Source organism: Anopheles coluzzii, chromosome 2 (assembly GCF_943734685.1).
Source record: "Anopheles coluzzii chromosome 2, AcolN3, whole genome shotgun sequence".
Taxonomy (NCBI): domain Eukaryota; kingdom Metazoa; phylum Arthropoda; class Insecta; order Diptera; family Culicidae; genus Anopheles; species Anopheles coluzzii.
Genome location: NC_064670.1, coordinates 98,730,635 through 98,751,651, shown reverse-complemented (window position 1 = coordinate 98,751,651; position 21,017 = coordinate 98,730,635). Strand labels below are relative to the sequence as shown.

The window sequence follows — 21,017 nt, the reverse complement described above, 5'->3', positions numbered from 1 at the left end:
GATTTGCTGGTGGGGCGTAGACCACTGCATGGCTGCAACATCGACGTGTACGGTGCAGGGAAGCAAACAACGGTAACCTTCTTTTTGTCCCATTGTAGGACCTGCCCCGGTTCCCAGGCATTCGAAGCATCTTCCGGACGAGTGCCGGTTTTGACTGCTATTCAAGCTTTACGGCAGCTCGGAGTCGGGGAGTCATCGTTCCGTTCCGTGCCCGTACGATCACTTTCAATCAGCTTCAGTGGTTTCAATTTCGATCCATCCTCTGCTGCATTCCGGCGGCAGGACATTGCAACACTCGCCCGCCCGTCCGGCATTGCACGTGTCCGATTGTGGCATGGAGATTTTGTCCAGAAAGAAGAGCACAATGTTGTACGCAAATAAGCCTGGACCGGACCGGTCTTTAAACATATGCCGGGAGTTTAGTCGGTGTCGTTCATGCCAGCAATCAAATCGAATCGTCGTCAGAATTTTAACGCATCTGTGTGGATTTGTCTGTGCAGTGAGACGAAGACACTGCTTGTAGCAGGCATGTGTGCACTGCAATCGGAATGCACTCCCAGTGCCTGGTCTGTCACCGGTACCGAATGGCACTGGACATTGTAGATTTTGTGCAGCGTACGTTGAAATTGTGTTCCTCTATCTCGACAATACTCTCGAAGTTCGGAGGGACAATTTTCATGATTTTCATCGCCCCATTTAGGGCCGGCGGTGGTGGTCGACAAATAGATAAACATTGAGCCAGCTTTAAATGGTAATGGTATTTGCATGGGAAATTCTTTTAACTCTGTGCATCTCTTTAAGCGGCCGGGGCTCTCGCTTATCTTTCCATTTCTTTGCACTTTGCACCGTAATCGATTGCACTCGGAGCGGCTGGCCTGCACTCCGAGACGCACTCAAGCGTGGAATGTAAATCGCTACTTCACCGCATATGAGCGTAACGCGTGCGCTCGGGATCAGCCCGTAGCGAGCACTTGCTCCGAATTGCTACCAACGTAGCAACAGCGTAATCCAATGAAATGCAAAGTACTTTCCGCCTGTCTTGACAGTTGAGTGTGGTATGTTTCGGACCGGCAGGCAACCGAAACATATTGCAATGTGTCAAGAAGCTGGGCAATAGACGTCAGACGACTGAGTAACTGATCCGGTGCAGCTACAACAAAGCCCTTGCGTTGGTATTGCCAAGGGAATGGTCAAACCCGCTAGTTAACGAAACTCTATAAAGCTTTCTAAACTGAAGGTGGTGATAAAAATTTACGATTGTCCACAACAACAGCTTGGACAGGACACTGTGCAAATTTTAACATACAACAGTTTTGTCTTTTCTTACCGTAACACACATCCGTTTCTCGATAAGATACATAAATTTTTGACCACAATTGAGAGCAATATACACTTGCATGTAGTCTGTGCATTGTTGGGTTGGGTAGAAAAAAGGCAAAAAGGTAAGATGATCAGCTCGGTGCAGGCATTATAAAAATTGAGACCCCCCAAAATGCGTTGTAAAGCGCACAAACTGCACCTCGTTCGTTGCAGTAATAGTGTTGTCCTCTGTGCTGCCGATGTTCCCTCGGGACATAACCCATAACCGTTACCAAAAATCATCCACCAAAGGATATGTTACACCCCTTCGCTTGATGACCGTTTGCGCAAGAAAAAAGAGACCACCGTCATCGTGGTGTTTCAAAGGGCAAAATAGCCAACCAAAACCCTTCAACCCCCTTGACGGGGGCCCGATGACCCGAGGCTGATGGACAAATGCCCTTGCACATGTTACGATCCGCCGTAGAAACACATACCCAACGTCAGGGTTCTGCGGACGACCGAAGTCTGGACATCTTGGAGCAGGGGTCAACCCCGGGTGGTGGTAAAATTTTACAGTGCAATAAAAAGATATGAATGCAACGTGCGTTCGGTCCAATGGTCCAGCGGCATGTGCGGTTGGCTGGCCGAACAAAGAAAATACGGATCACACTCCCCTTGCACAGTGTGATCCCTTTCGGGGCCGGCGAAAAACTAACCAGCCCTCCCCCAGGGCCAGAAAACCCCTATATTCGTAAAGATAAGAAAATCGAACGAGAATGCCTGCCGGGCCACAAATACAAAAAAAAAGGAACCGAGAGTACGATGCCATTGCTTCTTCACTAGATGAGGCATAAAACGGGGCCATTTGCCGGTGGCGGTCGGTGTCGGAAGCGAAGCATGCAACGTGGATATGTGCACGTGAATGTGTGCTCCTCCAGTGCGTCTCCACCAAGAGCACCTCCACCAAAGCATTAAGGCGATAAAGCTGTTGAGCCGAATCTTGTCCCTTCTCGAAACCTCAGCAGCGTGCGGTACTGCAGGCGGTATTAAATTTGCATTTACGGTGGTGCTGTGTTTCCATGCAGCCTGCGTACCGTCCGATCCACCGAGCGACCGTTTGATGAGATTTGCAGGAGTAATGGGCGTGAGGCGTAGCAAAGGATCTTCATCAATGGGCACAACAAACGAGCGGTTCGGTTAGGCTTTGTAATTAACAAACACAAATGAATCGTTTGGTTAAGTCGTTACTTTACTTAGACAATGGCTTCAAAGAGTTACGGGCGTATACTTTAATACTGAACAGGCACACTTCATATCACTTATGTTCAGGCTGATGCTTTAAAAGGCAGCTGATTTAACCCCGGCAGACGATGCAGACATTGATATTCAAATCGTTTCTTTCTGTTTTCATGCGCTGTTGTTAGTAGCTCCCGTAGCCAGTTGATCCCGTTCTTGTCGAAATGCACTAAAACTCCCACAAGATGAAAGATTAATGACGTGCGCTGGTGACTCCCGATCGTTAATTTAACTTTTCTGCAAATCATTTGATCAAAACTTTATCCCTTCAAAGCGCTTGCAAAAGGGAGAAACACACCAGGGACCAAGATGCAGTCCGGCTCCGGCGCAGACAACTGTGCATATCCGACACAATAGAAAGGTGCCGTGGCTTGTCATCCATCAAGGGAAAAGTCTTCGCCACAGCAGTGAAGTGAACCACATGCTGAAACACACACTCATGCATACACAGAAGAGTGGTGTTTGTCGGGTTATTTATGTTTCACTACGTGGTGACGTGATTAATGGGTTGTGTTTTGCAAAACCTCGTCCCAAATCACCATACGCCGTCAGTACGTAGTAGAGCGGTGGGGGTTAGTGACCGATAACTTTTTGGCAGCTCTGGCACACCTTAGAGGTATGGGGGAGAGCATTGAAATTGAAAATGACCACACAGGCAATAACTGAGAACACTGTGAAGAAAAGAAGCGGTATGAACTATCCACTGAGTGGATGCAATTTTCAACAAATGGCTTAATTGTATGTATCCCTATGTTGGCTGTGCCCAAGGCTCCTGTATGTATGCAATTTAGATAATTGGTTTTAAACAGTGAAGAGGTAGATAATTGATGAAAGAATACACTCACTTGAGAGAAAGAGAAACTTTTGTTAATTTGGCTACGCTCTATCAGACTAGCTGAGCGCCTGAAGGTATACAATACGATGCTTACTATATAACGTCTAGTTTTGATGATACTTTAATAACCATTTTGAAAATCAATTAATTGGAACATATCATTTTTTGAAACATTTAAACAACTCTCTCAATACCCTTACATCATTAGAATCAGTGTAAGTCTGTTCTTTTTACAATGAATATCTGATAAATGTCGACTGCGCCTAAATTGCTGCAATATTCTTACTTACGGCGATTTTTCAGTGCAACTGCCGTTCTAGGGTGGCGATGGTAGCGATAAAAACAGTAAATTCAACACATTATTTAGTCAGAAAATTCGAAAAACTGCTCAACAGAACAAACGCTTAGTCCATTAAAAGCACACCACACATTAATCTTCATTCATTCAATTTAAAGTTTTATTTATCTCACCGATATCATCATACCCCGGAAATGTAACCATAGAACGCCTGACCAATAATTAATATAAAACGGACTTTTTTTTACAACTTCACATAAACCACACACAATCGAGAGCCATATTACTGCCATTACAAAATGCTTCATAACATCCATTAAAAAAAGGCTGCGTTATGACAAATCTGTCGGGTGTTGTTGCAATAAATATGCACTAATCGTTTCATTGCTCGTACGTTTGCCTATAATCCAATTCGACCAACTACATCGATTTACTGTGCGCATAACGATAATGGTACATAATTTAAACCGTATCAATAACAATTAACTGGTTAACCAACCATTACACCCACTGCATTCCGTCACTATTGCAAAAGGCTTTGACAGTATCAGAGCTGCTGATGGCAATGCCAGCACCCAGTCCCACCGCTCTACCTACGCACAGGGCATGACAATCTGCCAAAGTTTATCGAGCGCATTGATTGTTGTCAATATTGATCAGGCTCAGGCTCGGTCCGCTGAACCAGCGGGCCGAGAGATTCACACAATCGTTTTCCCTTTCTGTGTGTGTGTGTGTGGGCGCATGGGTCTGGGTTAATCTGCGGGGTATTTAACGTTCTTTTAATAACTCAATTCACCGAAAAGCTCCGTCACACATCACACACCAGTAAATCGATAGCGTGTGATACTGCAATAACACTACACCGAACTGACGAACGATGTGTTGTTCGCGCACCACACAAACCGCCTGCTGGTGCATTAGTTTTCGATGCAGCTGCTGCACGTTCAATCTTCCAATCCACTCTCGGCAGCATCCCAGCTCAAGCCGACCGAGCTGCACCAAACCAGACGAGTGCTCATTAAATTTTGATTGTTTCCAATTTCAATTCATCAAGCGCCGGCCACCGCGCGATGAATAAAATAGGTGCGGGAAATTAAATCGATTAAAACCTAGCTGCACAGGCACGGTGCAACGGTACGCAACGGTCGCACTCTGCCAGCGTGTGTCTGTTTTGCGGCGGTGAGCACGCGGCAGCGCGACAAAGTGCAACACAATCATTCTGGCGACGGGTAGGGTGTGTTTGGAGATGTATAGGGAAAAAGTTGAGGAGGAAATATATCGGACAGGGAACAGGTCAGTCAATTCGAATTTATTTGCCCACGGCTAACGCAAACACCAACCGATCGCCAACACCAACAGCGCCACCGCTGCCGTCACCAGTCCGAGATGAAACACATTTCCGCGTGCTCGCGATAGAGTCGGAAGGGTTTGATGGTGTGAAGAGAAGGAAGTGGAGGGGGGTACAGTAAGGATGACGATTGACACTACCAACACAAGCGACCACAGCAGGACCCCGCTGTCTCAACGTTGGCTGTGTCCCACCGGTGGTTGGGAGGGGTTTAAAATTTTAATTAAGCACTATTGTGTATACGTTGTTTGTACGGACACGGGAAAAGGACTGAGAAAAAGAGAGCGAGCACTCGTCGCTTGTTGGTGGATGAAAATTAAACAAACTTGGGATGTGATACCAGTTTCTTCAAAAACACACAAAAAACACTCTCTTCATTTTTAAGCTGCCGTAGCTCGGCATTCATTAAGCATTCCTAACTCAAATAGTTGGCAATCGAACTCCACAGGCGCTTCACTTCGGCAACCATCAAGTGGCCGCTCGTCCGAACACACTGACGATGTCGTTCGGCACTGTAGCTCAGCTCCTTCTGCAGCAGCGCCTGGAACGCGCTCAACTGTGCATCGACCACGGCGTCACCCAGCACGCTCGAGAACCGCTCGGCACCCCGCAGACAAACGATGCGCTGGCGCTTCAACACATCCGACGATCCGGGCATCAGCCCACCCAAACACTGCTCGTAATTACTCGTCTCCGCGTCCAGCTGTGCCTGGGTGAGGGAAAGCGCACCACTCAAACCACCTCCAACGGACTGCAGCGTCCGTGCCTCACCCTGGCCGCAGGCCACGAGCGAACCGTAGATAAGCCGCGGTATCTTGTCGAACTCGTAGTTGTACCGGGCGTAACAAATGTCCGCTCCCGGCACGGACGAGGTAACGGACAGCGCTAACCTCCAGGCCAGATCCGTGACGGCGGCAATGGTTCGATTCAGCACCAGCTCCGACTCGTAGCCTTCCAGCCGCACCTCGGTGCGGTTGACCAGCCCATCCAACGCCCCGGTGACGTTGGTGAGTCGTTTGACAAGCAGCGCACTCGCATTGCGTGCCACCAGCTGCAGCTCCTCCAGATCGTCCAGAAAGAAGAGCTTCAACTTTCTTGCCGTCCCGAGCACGGTCGCATTGAAGCTGTTGCGAATCGTACGGGCGGTGGTGTGCAGTCGTTGCTGTACTCCCGCGTAGACACTCCCGTTGACGGCGGCCAGTGTGCGGTTCAGGTCGCTCCACAGCCCACCCGTCACCGCGGCTAGCCGGCCGATGAAACCATCCATCATGCGGATGCGATTGACAACGGCGTTGATTTGTGGTACCGTGGCCTGCCCAATGTTGACGTAGTCGAGCAGGATGCCGTTCAGCCTGCGTATGGCGGCGCGCGGATACCGCCCATCCACCTGTGCCTGGGTCGGTCGGGGCAGCTCCTGCTCCTGGATGGCGACGATTGCCGGCTCGATCTCGTCCAGCGCCCCGGTCAGGTTGGCCACATTACGCACCAGTTGGTGCAGCACGGTGCTAATGTTGTGCACACCGCCCGTACCGAGCAGCAGCACCGTCCCGTTGAGGGCCGACTGGTGCAGCTCGTGCAGCGCGATCGTACCATTGATGCTGCGGCGAATGCCGTCGAACACGGTCGTAATGTTGCCGGTGGAGAGGCGGGCCGCATTCGACAGGCCCTGGAAGATGGGACTGCCCGACTCGACCAGACTGTCCAGCACGACCCGCAGGCCCGTCGCCAGCCGGTAGAGCGTCGGGGTTTGCAGCCCGTACAGCGACTCGGTGATCGATTGGAATTGGTCGAGCAGGTGCAGGACGCGGGCCGTGTTTTGCACCACATTACCGGACGAGTCGAGGCTACCGCTGGCGACGCCGGTCATGCGTGCCGGTACCGCAAAGTCGGGCAAGGCTGCACTGGGACGTGGAACGACGGCCACCAGCACAGTGAGCAGGGCGAACCGATACTTCATGCTGTCTTGCAACGGGGCGTGGGGCGGTTCGATTGGATTGGAAGTTTATTTTCAAGCAGGAAGTCTGTTAGTGGGCACACACACACTCGCCGACTAAACAACTGCATACACTGGATAGTGGGTAGGGTTGGGTTTATATACGGAAAAGTTGTTGATTGGATCGCTGTGCGATGGGTTAGTAGTTAATAATTCATCACTGCTCGTCGCAGGCAGGCGCATCTGTACTAATATTTCACAACAAAATTGATTATTATCACCGGAAACAAGTGAAACTTGCACACGAATGTAACAAGTCGCATCTCTTTATTTACAGATGATGAAATACGCGATGAAGAGTGAGGACGAAGCCAAGACGTTGCTATAGCCAACCGTTGCTAGCGGTTCAGTTAATGTAAGTGAAATTTCATTCCACTTTATGCTATTTTGTTACGAATAGAAGAATAATTTTGTAAAACAACAAGCCTTCTAATTGTTAAAAATAATAATAATACTACTTTAAATCATCAACTTAAAAAAATCGATAAAAAACCTGTTCTATGTGTCATTAAAATTCTCCCTCATGAGAATCTTACAACCAAGCTATTTTCCTATTCAACCAATATTCTCTTCAATACACTCCAAAAACCCATCGGAAGCGATTTGAAGCCATCTGTCTCGATGTTTCTCTCTGCCAAAGCAATTAGCATTGTGCCTTTGTTTGACTGTTTAGTATGCAAACGCAAAAGCTACCGGCTGTCTCGAAACTCAAACCATTGCACACGGGCAGCACAAGCTACGCAAACACGACACTACAGCAAACACACTTTCATTTCCATTGCTTTCCAAATCTATCAGATGTATAATGCAAGCCAGCACCGTTACGTTAAACAAACTTTACAACGATGCAGCGTCGTGCAGCACAGACAGAGAGCAGGAGAGTGGCACGAATAACAACAACGGGAGAAGGAAAAAAACACACGCAAACTACTTCACTTTTCCAAGAAATGTGGTACTGCCCTTGTAAAGCACCAGGCACCGTGGCGAGCATCAAACTTTTGACAGCTCAACATTCAATCTTAAGCGCACGGCGTACAACGTTGCTGCTTGCCGCACGCTCCAGCGTTCGGGGCACGGCATTCCAAGACAGAGAAATAAATTTACTTGTTTAATTAAAGTTTTAGTGTCAGTCTCGAGCAGGGAGAAGTGGGAGAATCTGCGCCGCACTTCATCATAGCTACATGCATGAACTTACCGACCAAAGTGAACACGCTGTGAAACGCGATGTCGCTGCTCTCGGTCGGTCGAAGAATGTTTGCCAGTTGGTCCAAAACGCGCGGACGGAAGACGCTGGATACGCTCACAGCGGGGGGAAGAAAAGCTAAACGTTAAGAATTATTTATGGAAGCGGATTAAAAAGTTTCATGTCACTCGCTGGATTTTGCTGCTTCCCCAACCTGCTGCTGATGGTGTGAAACGGTGGTGGTGCAATTACAAAACAAAAAAAACGGGAGAAACAACGCTTCAATGTAGTGAAAGAAATCGATCGTGACAGTGTTTATGGCGTTGTTTCTGTCATACCCTTAAGCTTCACTGATTGATGGAGGTGTTTTCCGGATGACAGAGCATCCTAAAGGCTTAAATGTGTTGGTTTAAATCAAAACAGTTGTTGAAGACAATTCGCCATTTCTGTGAGTTTTATAAGCCACCAAGCGTCTCCACGGCCACATGGTCATAAGGAAAGTGCGTTGTTTTTTGTGTTAAAATAATTATTTAAAGCTGTAGTTTTTTTGTTTTATGAATATCCCTCTTTGTGTAAGGCGTATTCCACTTTAAACTGATCCGATTATTATGATGAAAATCTTTAAAAATATTATCCCTCGCCAATAATGGAGACGCCTTGTCTTTCTTAAAAAGGATCAGCAACAGCAACAATCACTTGATATTCAGTACATTAGAAAAATCATCTAAGCATAATTTTATTTTATTTCATTTTAAAATCAACCTCAAGCGCAAAACCAACCGAACCTAGTTTATTCGCTTCAAACTCTATACCCGAGGTCTACATTAGTCAATCAGTCTACAAAAATTGGTTACCCACGATCAAACAAACAGCCTACACCTTACTCACACGAACATACACACACATACTCAAATACAACCGACACCACACACCAGGACGGCAAAGGTGCAGTTGTGTGCGGCTGGGGTATATGAATATTTACTTTATTTTGATTTAGTAATTTAGAACAAATTTGCATATTTTGTTTTCCGTATTTTGATATGATTATGATGTTTATGTGCAGCTGCCCGAGCACAACACTCCAAGCAGCCCAAGCAAACAGGCGGATGAACGGGGTCGGGTTTGTTTGTGCATGAAAAGGGGGGCAGAAGGGATCCGAAACATAATAGCCACGGCCGGTGAGCCACACACCGGCAAAGGAACCACAGCAAAACAGCAACCCACCCGAGCACAAGTGTGAACCGTCTAGCCATGTGTGTGTATGTGTGTGTGTGTGCGTGTTGGTGTGCATTCTCTCCTGTTCAGGTGTTTATCGAAAGCAAACCTTTCTGTGGTTCCGTCTCTGCGGGGCCACCGTGCGGGTTGCGACACACTTCCCACTTGTGGGTTGGGAATACATAATGAAAACCCACCCCCGCCCCCTGCTTTCCCGCTTTGTGGCCGCACCCTGGTTGACTCTTCTTAATATGCAACAACCACCAACGCCAACGCGTTCTGCACCATCAAAATTCAGCCCCAAGGGTGACGGGGGAAGGGTGACGGGGATGGGGCACAACACTCAGGCACCCCAATCCGGTTCCGGAGCAATTGTTGATCTTTGATTAGAGTGTGCTATAAAATGACACTCGACTCCGCTTTGCCAAACCTTCCACCTTCCGAGCTGCTTTATTTATTTGCTTCTCTGTCCCCATGTCGGATATGAAACTGGCCACTCACACACACACACACACACACAGAGAGAGAGAGAGAGAGAGAGAGAGAGAGAGACGAACGTGGCGTGTGGTCGTGAACGTGCCTCAAACATTTGCACATGCAAATAACCCATCCAAAGGGACACCTGATCATGCTCCGATCTGCCATCTCGAGCCTATTGCTAACGTTTCGGTTTCGGTCACGGACCCTCTCAGTGCTGACCGTAATTTATTAGTTTAGAATAGATAAATAATAGTGATTTGATTTAATTCCGCATCCATCCAGCAACGAGATTCTGTGGCGGATTCTGAAGAAGGAACTGTTAAGGCAAGCATGGGACGTCCCTTTTGCGGTTAGATTGAGTTTATATTGCACCGGAGCGTTAGAAGTGTAAAGATTTCCAACGCTGCACAAACACAGTTCTGCTTTGGAGGCAATTGTTGCAGTTCAGGTGAAACCATACAGTGTAACATTGTGCTTGGGAGTCTTGGGGAGAAGCATTCCAGACAAACGAGACAAATTAAAAGTGGAATTGACTGAAAAAACACTTTAGTTGGAGTTTATTTTGCAATGTTATTCAATAAAATGTGAAAAATAAATACCAATCGTAAGCAAATCAGTTTCACCGAGATGGAAACAAGAGATTTTCCTTTTAAAAGCTTCCAATTTCCATGGAATCCATCTATAATCTTGTCCTTGCTAGTTTCGATGCCTTTTCCTCCACTCTAGAGCACATACAACCGGCAACTCCTGGACACTCGTTCCGGCAAAGGTAATAAATTACACACTACTGCATCTTTTCCCACCCCCTGCCAAACCACTCGGTGCACCGGTGCCCACGGAAATTATCCCACCAATTTCTGCTCCAACCGCTGGCTCAGTCACATCCTCACCACGGCCACAGAAATACATTAAATTCCATCAGCTCTGCTGCATAGAAGTGCACGACTGGCTCTGCAACGTGATTTGACAGTTGATCTGTCGCGGTAAGCCAGTCAGTTGGCCGTTGGGTTTACCCAAATACCCCGGCTCCACTCCCTCCCGTACAAACGGTGAGAAATTGAGGAGGGGATACAGACACACACACACACACCGTGCGACGGCAGCCCGTTGTTACGTGCGTATCACGCGCTCGCTTCCCCAATGTTCGCTCGCCTAATCACGTTGCACGCCGCCTGAAATCAACCTCATTATGTAGGTTAACTTGAGTGGGCTTTTGCAGCGCGGGGAAACATCCCCCCCTAAAACTGAGCGGTTAGGTACGGGAGCCGGTGGCTGGTGATAAATGGAATTTGATGTAAAATCTTCGCCCTCCGCCGTGGCGGCTGTTTGGACGGGGAAACGCGTGCTTGAGCTGACCCATCCCGCGCCCGAAACGACCCAAAGGTTGCTCTCCAATGGAGGGGTGATTTATGAGTGCTATTTAATTAACTACCGATGTGACTCCAAAATGGACGCGCCCGTTTGGTGAGTGTGTGTGTGTGTGTGGAAAGGGAGAGAGACGGAAAGAGACAGGCTTCATTACGGCTTGCCACACGTCGAGCACGATCGACGAGCCGCTTCGCAAAAGGGAGTAAACCTCGCATGTTCCCTTTATCAATGCGATTTATGGTGACAGAAGATGGTATCGGTTTGGCGAATGTTTGCCCGCAACTGGAGTGGGTTGTTTGTTGTGTGCCCCCCCATTCCTTTGTTAGCAGTAGTGCGGTGCGGATGTGGACAAATATCAAACGGCAGTCAGCGGCATGTGGAGCTGGTAATTTTAGGCTCATCATTTCACGCGACACAATGTGCACAGCTACGTCCTTGTTGCAATTTTGGCGAGGTAGAACAAATGGATGAATTGATTTGATTCATGATTTTAAGTGCATTGCATTGGATGGGCTTGTTGTGTTGTGCGTAAAGTAGCTTTACATTACAACAGATCATCGATCCACTGATAAGGGACTAAGGGGAACTTCAATAACAATTCATAAGTGTTGTGGATGATAGGCGACCCCTGTTCTCACCGCGACAGTCGTCCTGTCGATGGTGGAGTCCCAGGGAGGATGCCAGTGTGCGCACGCACACTCCGGCGCATCCATAAGCACCGCACGATCAGAGTGTGTGGAACAGCCGATAGAGCAGGAGCTCTCGGCAGGGCACGCGGCCCGTTTACTGTGGTTGTATAGTGTTTAATATGTTTTATCTGTAAATATATATTCTGTTTGTGCCGTGTAATACTTCAATACCGTCTTTATGATTCATTTTGCTCGGACACAACAGTGGCGACGAGGATGGGATCCTCCTCGCGTAGGGGGGGATCTCAGCAAGAAGAACCCACGGCCGCCATCGCGATTGGAAGCTGTGTTCTGCTGCATCATCCAAGGGAGACGCCATCGCGATCGCAAGTGCAAAAACAACGCCGTGGAATTTCGGGCCGGTGCCGCCCCAACAACCGACGTTCCGACTGCCGTCCCATCACGGGGACCGTTTCGGCAGCAGTTACACACACACACTCTCCACGCAGGCTGTAGCTTCCAGTCCGGCGCGATCACTTTCCGCCGCTACTGCAGCCCCGTGTAAGCGACGTCAAAGTCGCCCGCTGCAGCTTCCAGTCCGGCGCGATCACATTCGGCCGCTACTGGAACCTCGTGTAAGCGACGTCAAAGTCGCCCGTTGCAGCCTCCAGTCAGGCGCCATCACATTCCGCCGCTGCTGCAGCCCCACATCAGCGTCGTCAAAGACGCCTACTGCAGCCTCGTATTCAGCCTGCTGCAGTTTCCTATCCAGCAGAATCGAGTTCTGCCGCTGCTTCAAACCCGGGTACAGCGACATCACGGTCGCCGACTGCAGCTCCCCCTCGGCACGGACGCAATTAGTTCGCCGCTGCAGTTCTTCTATCAGGGACAGCTGCAATCTGCATTTCGCTAACGCTGCAGCTTACATTTGGACAGCTACGTTTCGCCATCGCTGCAGATCCCATCAAGCGAATCATATGCCGCCTAGAGTACCAGTTTCGTCAGGCGATGTTACGCGCCACCACCTTCCACCGCACCGTATCATCGATGGAAGCCGATGGGACCATCAAGCACCGTCGCCACCCACACATCTCTGGACACCCCGCAACGCACGTAAATTTGGCCGGAGGGTGTCGCCACGCCGATATTCCCCAATGGAATATCCCGCGTTGGCAGGACCCCTCCGGATAAATTAAAAAGGGGAGATGTTGTGGATGATAGGCGACCCCTGTTCTCACCGCGACAGTCGTCCTGTCGATGGTGGAGTCCCAGGGAGGATGCCAGTGTGCGCACGCACACTCCGGCGCATCCATAAGCACCGCACGATCAGAGTGTGTGGAACAGCCGATAGAGCAGGAGCTCTCGGCAGGGCACGCGGCCCGTTTACTGTGGTTGTATAGTGTTTAATATGTTTTATCTGTAAATATATATTCTGTTTGTGCCGTGTAATACTTCAATACCGTCTTTATGATTCATTTTGCTCGGACACAACAATAAGGTTCAATACTCACCTACTGCTGCAAGAGAAGCGAGACACCGAGAGCATATTAAAATCAATACAAAATTCAATTTGCCATATAAAGCAATGTCAGCTCCTTGTAGAAGCACTTTCTAACAGCGCCCAGATGGAGCAAAAATAAACCAGCCATTGGCAATTGCTACCATTCCCCACTTGGAGAGGCGTTTTCCCATCCCCACACAAAGCCATAACAGCAACTGCAAAGCGCACCCAGTGTGCAGTGGCACATTTAAACCAATTTAGAAACGATAAACATTGACTGCATTCGACTTCGTTCTCCGTTTTCCCATTTTTTTTCTTCTTCTAAGGTTTCATTCCGTTCATACCACGTGCATTTAAGTGGTTTTCAACGGCACAAGTAAGGAGAAAAAATGACGAAAAATCAGTAAAGGAAATTCAAGACACATAAAATCGGGCTGGGAACAAAAAAAGGCCCCTCTCCACTACCCGTAAGATCCAAGAGCAAGAATGTTGTACACTGAGCACAAGTGCTGACCCCCTTCAGAAGGTGCGCAAAGCGGGGACAGCATAAAAAATAGAGAAAAAAACGCCCGGTGAAAGATCACATTGAACTCTCCCTACCTCCTTCTCTCGGATGGTGTTGGGTAGCTACACGACCCGAAGGAAGCTTTTCGTATACCGTTTCCGCTACTTTTTCACTTCATTCAGTGCTTTCCTTCCTTGTGCCTTTTTTTTTGTTTTGTTTCTTCCCACCTTCCATTGGTACCGACGTTTTAATGATTGGTCAAACCGTTTATACAAACTAACCACTATGTTTTGCTGCCCGCAACCGTCCGGCCGCGCACAACCCCCGCCCCAAAAGCGACAAAGGCGACAAAGTACACAGGTGAGATAAAAATCAGAAGGTGAAAGATATAAATTACTGTTGGTCACGTTATTAAACACTTTGCCACTGGGCGGCTACGAACGGTTTCCGTGCAAATGAAAGAAGGGGAAGGTGGATGAGAAGGGAGGGAATTTGAACGTGTTCATACACACAACACTTGGCTGGCTGCACGTGGCGCCGGTTGGTGCGAAAGCAAGCGACTAGTGAGCACGACAAAGTGCGCTCGCGCCCGGGTACGCGCCACTGCTGGTCGAACTAATTCGTTGGGTATTAGCTGAATGGTGGGTTGGTTTTATTTCTTTTTTTTTTTTGCCCCCCTGTCATGGGTCAATGGTACACGCTAAAAAAAGTTCTACCAGGTCCATCGTTCAATGGAGGAATGGAGAAGCAATAAGCCGTGTAAAGCATGCATTTACCCACTTGCTCACCTTTATACAAACGATAGCCAGGGATTAAATGCTGATCTTTAATTAGTGGGGCTCACCTAACAGCGATTCAAATCGTTTATTTTATGTGCCAGTGGACTTTTTGATTTTTCCATCGATTTATTCGTGTTCTGTTTCTTAGTTTTAGAGCTGTAGCTACTTTCGCGCAAAGGGGTTCAATTGAACGAAATGTTAGCCTAAAAGTATGCAATATGCGGCTTTAAGTAGCTTGAAGTCACATATTGCATACTTTTAGGATGATATCTCGTGCAATTGTACGTTGGTAGTGACTGAAGTGACTTAACCCTTCAAACATTTCTGAGAATTAATCTGCTTGTCTTCTATAATGTAAAACTCGTCTGTTCTTTTCGCAGTAACCTCAAAGCTACTGCTGTTTAAGTGCAAAATATATCATTGTAACCTTATTCTTGCTTGGAAAAAAACCCATCAATTAAAAACTTTCGTCTAGCATATTTACACCCACACCAGTCACAAAGACACACCGTAACTTGTCGGTGGGAAAAGCAAAAAGAATCCCATTTCTTTGCTACGATTTTGTATCGTAATTGAAAGATTACAGCGTCCCTTTCCAAGCGTGAGATGAAGTTGCATTGTTTTTCTTTTCCCTGTTTACACTTCCACTGGACCGCGTGCCGGTCATGTCCAGCTACCGATGTAGTTGTTCATTTTTATCCATCTGTTTAATTAAATTTATTCGATGTAGATAGCCACCACACTTGTGTTTTGTTTGGCAGTAGTTAGCATAGCGCCGGAGCACAGAGTGTAGCTGTGTTACTATGTTGCAACGCACGAACCATGCGCCATGGGAGAAGGTGCAAGCTTCCAACAACAACAAAAAATAAATAAAAACCCACACACACACCAACCCTTTTGCTTTCCCCCTAACACCACAACACCACCGGCCCAAGAAACGTTTAGCATTTTCGGAGCGACAACGGACATTCGCGTCCGGCATTCATTAAACCGCAGAAATGAATAAATCATTCCATTCGCGCTGAGCGAATATTTGCGTTACGTTTGTGCGCTTGCCGCTTACGTTACGTGTCGTCAGCAAGCTGCAATGGATTTCGCACAAACGGCATCCGCCCCGTTCTGCCCGGGCAAAGGAAAAGCCAAGCCCCAAGCCACGAACTACCGACTCGCGTGGTTGAGCGTTCCGTTTCCTTCTTTGCGCAAAAATTTCATCGCGTGTGCGGACAGATTGCCGTAGCCGATTGCAATTTGCATCGTTTGCGTTTGCTTGTCCAGCGGCCGGTAGAAGGATGCGCCTTTGGAGTCTGTTTCTTTTTTCCTTCGTCTGTCGGGTGCGGCAACAAGACAAATAAATCCCATCACGAAATGGTAGAGATACGGGTGATTAATTTACAAGAAAAATATAAACATTCTGGTGCTTCTTCTACAACGCAATGGTGTTTTTTCTGGGCCTGGAGGGCAACTTTCACACCAGCAAGATACATTGTAACATTCAGCGTTTCCAATTGCTTGTAGGTAATATTCTCAATGTTAACAAATCGTAGCCTATGGATACAAAAACGATTATTGCATCCAAATATGCCTTAATCGTCTATTAAGTCTCATCAATTAAGTCATTTCTCCATCTCCATTCACCAACATCCTCCTTTTCTCTTCTCAACGATTTTAATCAATCTAAACGCACTCGGTAAACCATAAGAAAACGGTTTCAATTAAGAGATCATCTACTTAACAGCATTAAACCTCTCCAATCGATTCACACTTTACTGCCACGCTAATGAAGGGCCGGCAGCAACACACTGAGCCCATACAACTCGTAATCATGCAAAAAAGATAATCCACCAGTCAAAGCGTCAACCACTCAATCGTGCTCGTCATCGGCATGGTCCAGTTTTGCCGACCCCCTTTGGCATGGAGCAGAAATTTATGGTTAGGCATTCAATATTCGCCTTCAATCATGCATCTAATGGGGCCTTTGGCAAATCCACTTTATTATTGCCCTGCTCTTAGGTGCGCTTTTCCTCTCACCATGCGACGGAAGCGGGTAATGAATAGCAATGGACAAGCTTAATACACACACACACATGGCCACTCACACACACGCAATGTATTACACATCAAGCATTGACGGCTAGTGATGGGCGTCTTTGCAAAGATCGCCATCAGCAGACGGCTCCGTGCAGCTAATGAATGTTGAACGTGTTTGAGCGGCAACGCGCCCTCATAGCAACGTTATTCATTTCATCCCCATATCCGGTGGTGGATTTCCCAAGCCGTAGAAGGAGGATTTTTTCTTCGCTTTCCGATCACCATATCCCATCGATGTGCCTGTGGAGTAGGGACGGATGAAAGCAGAATCTCATCCAAATCGAAACGCTTGTTAACTTCGTGCCTTTTTCGTGCTACGGGCAGGGTCGTATGTGTTGGTTCTCCTTCCAAAAACGGTCTGCTGGGACCTGCCGTTGTTTCCCCCCGAGGGGGGAATAAAGTAGGCCCGGGTGGTCGGTGCCGGCCCAACGCCCTAAAACGACTTCAATCCCGGTCAGGTTGAAAGCCAATAAACCAGTGGCGCACACATTCGCACATAATCTTATCAGCTCATAAAAGGCGGCAGATTTCCCACCGAGCCACCGTTCCCACAGGACGCACCCGATTCCGGAATATCCCCCAAGCTCGCCGCCAGTTCACGCTAAATCATCTCATGTCGAACCGGGGCCGGGATCGATTTCGACCTACTCGGGGGAAAATTCGTGCGTCCATCCCATCACGCGCAACTGTGACGCGAAGGGCTGCTCACCTTTTGACGTTCGAGGGAAGGCGTCGATTAACCCGGAACCTTTTCCACCAGTAGCAGTGCGTTGGGGATGGAGTACCAATCTGGGTGTGGGATGGAGCTTGTTGGCGAACGGCTTGCAGCTGCCGTTCGTGCCCAGAATATCAACGAGCATGACGCGGGGTGGTTGGTGGACTGGCGGGCAGACACTTTCGCACAACTGGCACGCATTCTCGCTTGCCCCATTCCGCACGAGAAGCACGTTCCGGAAGTGTAATTTTATTAAAAGAAATACAACAACAGCGAAACAGGGTGCGCGCGCGCGCGCTCGTGAGAGGTGCACTGAGGTCGGCTCGAACCAGCAGGTGTTTGTGTGTTTGTGTTGAACAGGAACGATCCGCTGGGTGCATGCTTTGTGCCCCAAACATGAGCGTTACAGGTTTAAGTAAACCAGCTTTTGCCCAGTTTGGGAGACATATGGATTTATTGATTTAATATTTTTCACATCTCTTGTCGGCTCTGTAACCGTTACAGGCTGAATATGTACCCACTGTGTATTACTCTCTTTTACTTTGCTTCCCTAGCAATGGAGGCTAGCGGGGTGAATGTTAAACAAGTGCTGAGGGTTGTAAAACTTTATGAAGTCTAAGATACTTGCTTTTAACGATGGCTCGTGGAGCGATATGAACAGACGAAGTCGGTTCAAAGCGTCCTCCGTTTATTTACCTTTATACTTTTACGCGTTGTCTTGAGGTCTGCGCTGGTTGATGAAGGATTGGAGGATTGAGAATAGGTGACACAAAGCATCTAACAATTTATTACTGATTTCTCTTATTTGTGTAAGTCAAATTCTTTCGCTAACGTTTTATGAAATAGCTTTTTTGGGAAAGACATTCCCATTTCCTTGTGATCTAAACTAAATAAAAAGCCAACGACCTTCAGCTGCAAGATCAGAAGTTACGTTATAGCTATTGCAGGTATTTTGCTTGTTTTTTTGTTCTCTTTTCTAAGATGCTATTCCTCCCTACCAACTGTTTATGGATGATTTTATAGATCGTTGGCTTGAAAGTAGGCAATACATTTTATAGCAAACGCTCTGCAAAGATGTAAAAAAACTCTGTAGAAACTCTTATATTACAATTACACAAAAATTGTAAAGATCCGGCCAATACATTAAGGTGAGGTACAGTGACCATAGACTGCAAGATATTAGTCACCGTAACGATAAGAAATGAACTTCAGTGCAATAGTTTTGACAAGAGCAATGCTCTTGACAGTGACCAGGGGAATACAATTGAGAGAACCCCTTGAGATTGTTTGAAATTCAAGAAACAATAATAAATTGTCTCTTGAAAAGCGATATGTCCTTCCACACATACGGGGCAACGCATCCTTCTGATCATCTTCCTCTCGAACGCGGTGACAGTGTCAATATCTCAGAGGTGTATGTGCAAACCGATTTTTTTTCGATTTCATTTATTTATTATTTTGCTTTCTTTACTTAGTTCATGTTAGTGACACAAGATTCAGCACTTATGCTTTACAGGTTATTGTACTTTGCGGCGATTTTTCTGCGTTAATTTAAGGTCTAGCATGCTTTGAAAATTGTTTGCTTCATGCTATCTGATGAAGGAAAATGCTAACTTTTAATCTACGCTTAGTCTATTCTAACCTAACTTAATCCTAAATTGTCCTATTTCCTGGATTCGATTGGGCAATTAGCCGGATAGTTCTATGTTCAGAAGTGGAACATTTGTTCAGGAAATTTGATGTTAATTTAAGGATTTCTTCCTCAACTGGAATTGTCCTGCAGAGTTTGTACAATGTCCTATTGCTAGTGTACCTATCGACTTGCGCTATCATCCTCAGAATCTTATTAAGCATCACCTGTATACGTCGGCGATGTATCCTAGCGCATGATCCCCATACTGGACAACCGTAGAGGACCGCTGGTTTAATAATTTGGTTGTAAACTGACAGCTTGCTTTCAAAGGAGAGTATGGATCTTCGCGAAATTAATGGGTATAAACTCATCATGAGCTTATGTGCAAACCGGTATTACAAAGGTGCTATATAGTCCCAGGTTCGTCCGTCGCGAACGGGTTCTTTGATTCTCTCATTTGATTTCTCAGGCTATAGAAAGACCGGTTGGCAGCTTGCATCCTTGCACACAACTCAGCTTCAATGCTATTGTCGCTACTGACCTTTGACCCTAGATGGGTGAATTCTGGGACGACTTCAAAAGTGGGTTCACCTATCTGTACGTCACGCCTACGTAAATTATGATTATTTATTGGTAGGCCCGCTGATGTTGCCACCATCAGTTTGGCCTCGTTTATCCTAAAATCTAACTATCTGAAAAAATATCTGATTGTTATTGAATATTTTAAGTTCAAATACGATTATGTAATAACGTCCTATTTTTAAATTGTTTTTGATTGCAGGTTTGATCAACAAGAGCACTATGATCCTATCAAGTATTCCCCAGGATCAACAAACTCCTACACGGTCTTTGCAAAGTAAGCGATCGACAGCCATCGCATCGAACGTGCCTCTAAGGCGGCGCTCTGGGACCAATCGAACGAGACAAACAAACACGACTCTGTTCGATAGGTGCTCTGTCAGCTGTTCGATGTCTTATAGACCTGTCATGATGCACTGCAATACGCCTTTCTTTTCGTCTCGAAAATGAAGCATTTTCATTGTTTAAATGAATATCCACCTACAGGGGGAAGATTCAACTCATAATTTACTAGTTATTCACATCTATAATAACATAGAAATCATTCAAATTTAATATTGAAAAATGTAAACAAACGTCCATGCCAAAACACATACAGTGCATACACATGGATTATGTACACACAATAGTTTAATACGTTTCAATCCTTTATATTTGATGTTATAATTGATTGAAAAGTTTAACAATAATTATTGATAGCTATTTTAAATATTTTGCACGCAATTTTAAGAAGAAAAAGAGACAAAATACGCAAACAAACTTAAAAATGTCCCGAATTGAATTCTATCTACTGTAGCTGTGAAGCGTTTGACAGCCAAGGTACTCACAGCACAGGTGGGTATCGAACATCACAGACAGAATCAACTGACACGACGTTTGTCTTGTTTGTTTGTTTGTGTCTGACAGTGCACCTCCATATGATTATATGGGTTTGTTCGTTTCGGATGTCGTGTTCGATTGCTGCTAGAGCGCCGCCTAACCAACCACAACCTCATCCCCTGCCCCACAACTGTGTAAGTGAATGTGCCCGGCGAGGTCTACAAATTAATTGTAATTAATGTTTCAATAAATTCATAATGACGCTCAACACACACACACACACCCACGTGTGGTAACCCCAAACTTCCTGATCTTTCGGGACGCGACCCACGGAACACACATTGCCTGGCCGGTTTTACCTCAGCCGTCAGCTTCAACTGCGACCTATTGCGCGGTGGCCAATTTCACGCACCAATGCTTCGGGGGATGCTGTTAATGGGTGCTCATAAAT

At 46.8% G+C, this 21,017-nt stretch overlaps 2 protein-coding genes across 2 annotated transcripts in view; one reads left to right on the top strand and one right to left on the bottom strand.

Moving 5' to 3' along the window:
- The window catches only part of LOC120947541 (alpha-tubulin N-acetyltransferase), a 600,156-nt gene that overhangs the window by 200,617 nt on the left and 378,522 nt on the right, over window positions 1-21,017 (top strand). The gene's annotated exons all lie outside the window — the stretch shown is intronic.
- On the bottom strand, window positions 5,458-7,213 carry LOC120950239 (uncharacterized). Its single transcript, XM_040368119.2, has one exon. It carries the CDS (start codon window positions 7,034-7,036, stop codon window positions 5,495-5,497), a length of 1,542 nt encoding a protein of 513 aa, XP_040224053.2. The 5' UTR covers window positions 7,037-7,213; the 3' UTR covers window positions 5,458-5,494.